This window comes from Corticium candelabrum, chromosome 4 (assembly GCF_963422355.1).
Source record: "Corticium candelabrum chromosome 4, ooCorCand1.1, whole genome shotgun sequence".
NCBI lineage: Eukaryota > Metazoa > Porifera > Homoscleromorpha > Homosclerophorida > Plakinidae > Corticium > Corticium candelabrum.
Window position 1 is genome coordinate 6789752 of NC_085088.1, and position 8538 is coordinate 6798289.

The 8538-nt window shown below is 43.5% G+C and overlaps 1 protein-coding gene across 1 annotated transcript; it reads left to right on the forward strand.

Moving 5' to 3' along the window:
- The first annotated feature begins 1268 nt into the window (after positions 1–1268).
- Positions 1269–2437, forward strand: LOC134179059 (uncharacterized). Its single transcript, XM_062645961.1, has 2 exons — positions 1269–1824; positions 1898–2437. The coding sequence occupies exons 1-2, from the start codon at positions 1284–1286 to the stop codon at positions 2326–2328; spliced, it is 972 nt and encodes a 323-aa protein (XP_062501945.1). The 5' UTR covers positions 1269–1283; the 3' UTR covers positions 2329–2437.
- Positions 2438–8538: the final 6101 nt, after the last annotated feature.

The window sequence follows — 8538 nt, forward strand, 5'->3', positions numbered from 1 at the left end:
AAATCACAACCCAAAAGAACCGGAAATGGGAAGTCATTTGCAATTTGAAAGGGATGTCGAATGATAGCATCACCGAAAGACAAATCTAGATGAATCTTGCCCGCAAGATCGAGAGGATTACCTTCGGCGGCGATAAGATGACTATCAGATTCTAACGTTTGGTCGGCGGTATGGCCGAGAGTATCGACAAAATTGCTGGAAACAAGTGACACGACGGCTCCAGAGTCAGTTACGCAAGTGATAGGCTCTGCATCTTCAATAGTAAGCTTACGCATAGGTATCGTAGGCGGTTGACAGGTAGCAGGTGTCGTCCGAAGTGTGTAGATAGGAGCTTTCTGTTGATTGGCAGTAGGCGATTGTTCGGTAGACAAACCACGATTGACTTGAGAAGGCGTAGTTCTAAATTGGCGTTGATTATAAGCAGACGAAGTGGTTTGAGGTGGTGGGCGTGAGTTGGCTTCTTTTGCTAGACGTTTCCGGCATTCAGAAATGCGGTGACCGTATTTGTGACAATAGAGACAATTACCACGAAATCTGGAAGAAGGCAAAGAAGCTGCAGAGTTACGAGAAGAGGAAGACTGAGATTGTAAAAGTTTCAAAAATTCACCTTGTTGTGCCAGTATCTGTGACTGCTGCAAGATCAGCTGTTGGAACACCTCACGATCAGTTGATTCAGCGCCGTCCGCGTTGTTATGGAACGATGAAGTAGTAGGCGGCTTTGTCAGAAACGTGTTGTGGGCGAGATCGCGGTTGCAGGTGTGATTGATGAACAACAAAACAATGGTCATCATTAACAGGACTGCGGTTTCGTTGAGAAATGCGTTCGGCTTTCTCGGCGCTATGCACTGCATCTACGAACTTTGCCGGCTGATCACGCTCTAATTTCATTTGAAACTCTGGGCGAAGATCTTCCTGAAACCAAGGGACAATAGTTAAATCGGGCAGAGCACAATCTTGACAGCTTTTCAACTGTAATAATGTGCGTCGAAAATCGCGAACAATAGGCAGACACAGTTTCATGAGATCCCCGCTGAATAGACATCAATTTGTGCGTATAATACCGAATAGGATTCTTAGGACCAAACTGATCATGCAAAAATTGTTCAAAACCTTCCCAGGTAACTTCTGGGGCGCGTTTCTTAGCATCCACCGTCTAATCCGGATTAGGTGGTGGAGTTCCTGTGCGTTTCTTTTAGCTCCACCAGATCAACCAGCCTTTCGCTGGTTGAGCTGGTGGAGGTCCGGTGGAGGTAGATCACTGCGCATGCTCACTGCTACATAGAATGGCGGAAAGAAGACGGACGTTCAATGTAGAGTCTCTTGCAGACGGTAATCTAGTGAGAACACTGGGCGGAGACACTTCCACTCCTTTCCTTTGGGCACCGAGTGGCCTACCGACTCTGCAGGCCTCCGTTCCAACGGATGTCGTCATGGTATGGAGTTGCGACGTTTCTGCTGCTTCAGGCAACTCCTGTGACAGACTTATAGAAGCTGAGGAGGGACGTAGTCAGGCATCTTGTTCGTCCGCTGACAGGAGCCGATCATGCACACCAGTACCTGTAGGTTCTGCTAGTCTCAGTGCTTCAGCTACTGGGTCTAGTGTCTATCAGTGGGGCAGACGAGAAACCCTGCTTCTTCTAAATCTGTACGTGGTCTATAAAGAAGAACTGACAGACAAGAAGACAAAGAAACGGAGTGTGTGGAAGAAGATTGCAGAAGAGCTAACAATGGAAGGAGTACATGTTTCTTGTTTGCAGTGTGAAAACAGGTGGAAAACGCTGAAGTCACTGTTCTGTCGTACGATCGATCACAACAAGAAGACAGGTACCTACTATGAAACAACAAATTTTTATTGTTATCATTTATTTTCTTCATAAATGTTGTCTTTATTTCATAGGAAGGGACAGACGTACGTGTGACTTTTTCCAAGAACTGACAGATATCCTTGGAGATAGGCCTGAGATAGAATCCGTGAGTGTAGCCAGCAGCTACAGCTGTACTACTGATGAATCTGGCAACACCAGCAGCAGTTATGATGCCTGCTATCAGGATGATGATGAAGAACTTGAATCAATCAATGATCATTCCGTGTTAGACGAAATAGAGACAGTCACTGAAGGCACAGGTGGCCCACCTCCAGCCAAAAGGCCAAAGAGGGACAAAGGAAAGTGTGTTTCTATCCCTACCAGAAAGGCTAGTGCAAGCAAGAGGGACATAATGGACGTCATCGAACGTATGGAGCAAAATAGGCATGAGCATGAGAAGCAGAAAATGGAGCTTCTCAAAGACATGCAGAGAGAGAAAATTACTTTAATGAAAATCTTTTAGACACTCTCAAAGTATTGCAGACAAACATTAATTAGTGCCTGATCATTTAAGTTGCAACAACTAGTATGTTTTAGAAGTTGTGTTCTGAGATTGCAGCTAAGTTCATGTTACGTTACAACTATACAGTGTTCCCATAACTGCTCTGCAATTAGGTCACATTTACGTTTAACGATATTTTTCCTTGATTCACCAGGATGACCAGCAGTATTAGTTTCCTCAAGACTACAATCACCATCCTCATCGCGACCATCCATGCCATTGTCTTGTTGGTTGTCATCATCATTGTCCGAGAAGTGTTCTATATCTCTCTCAGACATGATGCATATATTGTGTAAAGTGCAAGCTGCCAAGGTCTTCCAGTCTGTTGATATCATCATACTTCAGTATTTTAAAGTGACCATTCTACAGAGCAAATGCCTGATATCATCTGGATGATACCGAGGCAAGACATAAATTCGTGATGATGATGGTGGTGACAAGTACCAACCAAGTGCTAAAAAATCAAAAATTTAAGGCAGCAAGTTCAACGAAGGCAAAAAGTTCAAGAACAGAGGATGCTGTGAGAAGAAAAAGGGAAACTTGACTTCCTCAAGCTAGTGCATGCTGAAAAATTCAGGTAATGAAGGTTCTGGTAGATGCCACTACTGACTTAACTACTTGCAAGCAGTAGATATCAGAGTCTAATTCGAGTTTGTGCCAACAGTTCGTTTCATTCACATAACATGAGAGCAACAGACTTGCAGAGACATAACTGTAGGTCTCTGAACACAACAACACACATAACACCTCCTTAACAATCAGGAAGAACTCTACATTGTTCCCAAAGCTGTTCAGCTATTAGGTCCCTCTTCAACTTTGCTCCATTTCTCATGCCAGAATTAATAGCAGTAGCTGCACCACTGTGTGGATCACATCTATCGTCTCGTTCAATACCAACATCAACATCATCCATTAGGTCATCAATGTCTTCTTTTGCTGTAAGGCAGGTATTATGTAGTGTGCAACACGCGAGGATGATCCTTGGAAATCTTCAACTCTATCAATGTCCATGTACTCAAGTCTTCGAAATCTTCCCTTTAGAAGAGCAAACGCCCTTTCTATGGCCATTCTAGTAGATGAATGTAAAAAGTTGTAGTTTCTCTGTTTAGAAGTCAAATGGCCATTATCTCTATAGGGTGTTAGTAGCCATGGTGCCAATGGATAGGCAGAATCCCCCAATAAGTAGCTTCCTTCAGGAAACATAAGATTCGTAGAGTCACTAATCCGATCAAAGAGATCCGAATTTCTCAGAACACGTGCATCATGTGTACTGCCGGGAAAGCCTGCAAAACAGTCTGTGAACATCATTCGGTGATCACAAGTTACCTGCAGCACGACAGAATGAAAATTCTTCCTGTTGATGTAGGGGTCTTGGTTCAGTCCAGGGGCTTTAATTGGAATGTGAGATCCATCGATAGCACCCAATACCTGTTTTAAGCCACGACTACTACGACATTCTGCTGTGATAGAATGTACTGCTTCGCCGGAGGAAGGCCACAGAATCACCTTGGAAGTCCAATTACTATAGAGAATTTTGACTTTCTAATTATTAAAACGCCATTGACTTCAACAGTCTTTATTAGAGTCATTAATATTAAATCCTAATCACGGTTTCGAACTCATGTTCGCAGCGGCAATTGTAGCCTTTTATTTAGTGCAAGCTTAACTTAACAAACGAGACGTACTCGTGCTAGTGGTCAAACCAAAGTCGGATCTAGAGCCTCAACTTCAATCAAACCGACTGGTGCCATACAACGCAAATTACATTCTGCATCAACCGTAGGCCAATTGTGCTAAGTGTGTACAACATTTTGGAGTAGCAAACTCTCAAACTGTAGTAGTAGTTGCTATACAGACCAATGCAATAAACATAAATTCTTGCACTGCTCAAATGGCATACTCTGTAAATGTCAAATGCTGCAAGATTTTAGCGCTCTTAAACTGCTGTCTATTATAAGCAAATGTGTAAGTCTAGTTTGACTAGTTAGAGTAAGCAATTCTACGTGACAGACTTGGTAAATGATAGAACATAGATAGCCTCTTTCATTACAACAATGTCCACTGGAAGAGATGAAATCTCTACTTTATCGGAATAACAATGAAACACCACAAACAATGGCACACCCTAAGTCACGCATTCGTGTGCCTGAACAGTGTGTCTATAGCTATATATCGATTCGACACTGTTTCTTTCCAGTAGAGTTAAAACAGCAGCACACATATACCTATAAGTCTAGACGTTAAGTTTAATTAGCATTTAGGCTGCTGCTGATTAGTGTGTTGTGTAACATGGTTTATAAATTTTTGTCCTAATCAATTAATATATACAGTAGTAGTAAATATATGATGCCACAAATAAATTAATTGAAAAAATGTTGAAGTCGATAATTACAAGAAAGGATTGTGAAATCAACTGTGACTGAATGCCTAAAATTTAGATGTCAGGTCAACCTTTGGTATAACACGATGTCTGACTAAAATATTGCTTTATATATTTGTATGCCATTGCTTCTAGATTACATTTTATTATCTTGTTACTCCGAAATAGTGAAATTAATCTAGACACCACTTAATATTACCTGGCGCTACCAAAAGCAGTGACAAAGCAATCACTCAATTGTAATAGTATCAAGCAAATTTGACAGAAGCATGTGTTAAAAAGGAACGTCGCTATGTTGTACATGTTGCTAGATTACCGTACATTACTGTATTTACTTGCATTTCAATTTTGTATCTAGAGCTTCTCTTGCATATACATCCGGGACGTTACCTTTAATCCGGGTTACGAAACTGTTAAAAATGGCGATGTCCATGGCACGATGCGCGTTTATGCTGTTTACCAGGCTGGACATTGTCTGGACTTCTTTTTCAGCATTGACAGTGTTGTCATTGATCGAAGGGACTAACTGGGGCGGTGTACTTTTAGTTTGGGGTGTTAAGTGGTGGGCCCTCTGGGTACGAAATCATTTGTTTCGCCGCAATGTGTTCTCAGTGTAAGCAATCCAGCATCTCTGGATGTCCAACCGTTTTCTATGAACACCCGTGGTTTTGTAATTTCGAAACTTTTGTTTTGAGTGCAAGTAGCGAGTCGCGTTGAAACTCGCATGCGTCTATCTAGACTAATTACGGTCTAGTCGTACGTTCAAACTAGGTGTAAAAACGTCTAGCTGTTTTAATTTATTGGATAGAAGTTAAACTTTGTTTCTTTAGAGATAAGAAATTGTGGAGTGTCAGTATATACAGCAGAGCCCTATCTAGAGAGAGTTGTGACAACCCGGATCTAATATGGTCGCCATGTTGTATCCAAAAGCCTACCTTTATAAATCTGGCAAAAATCGTTCCGACGAGATGGTGGTTCTGTAACAAGAGGTAGTACTAAACTAAATCATTTGCACTCTAGCTGAGATCTATCGATCACACCTTTCTACATAGCTTTATACAATACTTCACTGTTTGGTAGCAAAAATTCACCTTTTTTGATATAGCTCTAAAGTGTTGATTGTCACGACTCGTTGTGAGCTTGGTGACAATGGTCGTTTCGCGTTGCGAGTCGACATGCTTTTGTTGTAGACTGAATGAAATTTTGATTTTTGGATTAAGACTGGTCATTGGAAACACTCATCATGCCATGATGTTGGTGACAATGCGTGCCTAGGCGTAGGTGATATAGCGCACATGTTAGGTGATTGTTATTTGCCACTGAGGTTGTGACCCTCGATTAATTGAAATACAGTTGCACTGAACTCTTTTACCACGCCTAGTGGTACCACATCGTCTTCTGAACAAATCTTATTACATCTCTTTACAATTTTGTCAATCACTGCCATGGAAAGTACTCCATCTAGACCTCTCCGCCTAAATCGTGTGCCTCCTGCAGTTTCCCTAAACTTTAGCAACGATTGTTTTAATGCAACTCTCTGCCCTGCAAGAACTCGACGTGATCTCAAAGCTCCAGATCTACAAGGAATTGGAGTGCCATCATCTGTACATGGTATTTCGGTGACAAACACACGTGGACGTTCACTAGAAGAGCAGAAAGAGCAACATAAATCAGAGGCTGGTAAAAGCTCCTCAGACTGCAAAATGTCACGAATTAGTACTTTCCGCAAACAAGATGTATTTGAACAAAGTTTTAAGACGTCAGGCCCAGTGTCTTTAAGATCACGGGCATGTGCCACAAATCTAACCATACACAATCGCCTTGAGTCTCTTCCTCCACGACCAGCTAACTGCACCAATTCTGATGCCTTGTCTGGCACACCAAACAAGATCACTTCAGTGATATCATCAATGTCTATACCAAGACCAAATGCACTTGTGGCTACCATTGCTCTCTGCCTTCCACTCTTAAAATTCTCATAGTGTTGTGACCGACCCTCTAGAGACATCGTCGCGTGATACTGACCTACACAGCCCTTGGTGGCAGCACTACAGCTACGGACGAGATGGACATAAACACTGTACAGGGTGTCCTTAGCCCTACAAAATATCAATGTCTTAGGAATTACTTTTGGAGACTTCACTGATGACAACATTGAAGAAAGTGAGTGAAAGACAGACAACATACACTTGGATGAATCCAAAGAAAAGAAGAGGTTGGGCCGATTCAAGGATCCAGACACTAGGACATAATCAGGCATATTTAGCTGTTGAGTGACTGAAACAATAAGTTGATGTGGAGCTGTTGCTGAAAGAGCCATGAGTGGGACAAACGGTAGACAGGAACGGATATAGTTAAGCTCTTTATAAGCAGGGCGAAATTTACCCCAGTCTTCAATTAAATGAGCTTCATCTATGGCAATGAAGGAAATAACTTCCTTCAATCTCTCAGACATTGCCTTCCTGCAAAACTTTCCAGTAATTGCCTCGGGTGACATGTAGACTGAAATAAGAAAGACAAGATACCCTGTTGGGCCTGTCAGAACAACCACAATTACAATGCAAGTGCTTTGAGAAGAACATTTCTCAAGTGCATTTTTGCTAGTCTAGAGTGCGCGTGCCAAATGGTTATTAGCACGTAATTGAAGGTGTGGCGATTAGATAAGATAATTGGAAATATATTCAGACATGATTGTAGTATACCAGGACGGAAACAGGTAGAGGTAGCTAGTTTATTCCGCTAGCCGCTAACGGTAATACAGAACTTGAAATTCAACGTGTACAATGTCAGGCTACTACATCCACGCATGCGCAATTTAGATATCTAATCTACTACACTACTCCCCCCTCATACTATGTTTTACCCTAAATTATTGATGTTGTCCGTTCTACTACAGATCGAGGCGAACCACCGGTTCCCGGGTACGTACTGGGTTCAGCTCCCTGATCTTGATTATCCGATAGTGCGGTATTTCCTGTTGCCTCAGGATCTGTGTTGGTCATCACCGGTACCTCCAAGTCTAAAAGTGCATCTGCGGCTGGCGGTAGTGTTTTTCTTTCCTTTTCCGACGGTTAGTACGAGTGTCGTCATCGGTTGGTACGAGTGTCGTCTGTTCTTCTGATTTCTCTTACTCTTCGAAGACGCCGCCGAGGAGGCAGAGAAGGGCTTCGACACAGAGCGCGGTCTTTTGCGGTCGTTCATCTTTGCCTCTCTACAGCGTTTGCCGTTGCGGCGTTTTTCGGCCTCTAGGCGCTTCGTCCGTGTGGCGTGGTCGCGCACCATGGTCGCCCGTTCGGCCTTCGTCTGTGCGTTCGTTTCGCCGTCGATCACCGTGGCGATGTGCGTTACGGTCGTTTCTAGTTCCGACCCGAGTTGGTCTTGTACCTGCGGGTAGTGGTGTTTCACGAGCTCCAGGGTCTGACTGTGGTAGCCCTTGGTCAGTTTTTCGAACTTGCGGTCGAAGTCAGTGCGAAAGCTCATCGGCGGTCGAATGTCCGTGTCGATTCGCAGTCAACCCGGTGTCAGGTCGGCCGTTCTCGTCTCGTCTATGTAGGCCGTATGGTGGCGAATGCTCGCAGTTTCTCCGTGTGATAGCGATTCCTGTCGAGGAGGCGTTCGAGGGGCACGTCCGGCTCTCCCTCGGCCAACAGGTCGTCGTCGTCGGTCGGTTCGACTCTTAGGCAGGCCAGTAGGTTCCTGCCCGATATGTGTGTGCCCTCTTCCGTGTTGACGTTGTCGCCGTCGAAGCTGCTGCTGCAAGTGAGACGGTGGCGTTTTGCAAGTGAGACTCC

Coding starts and splice junctions, on each gene's coding strand:
- LOC134179059 (XM_062645961.1), top strand. CDS start 1,284: ATGGCGGAAAGAAGACGGACGTTCAATGTAGAGTCTCTTGCAGACGGT. Junction 1,825..1,897: donor CGATCACAACAAGAAGACAG/GTACCTACTATG, acceptor TTTATTTCATAG/GAAGGGACAGACGTACGTGT.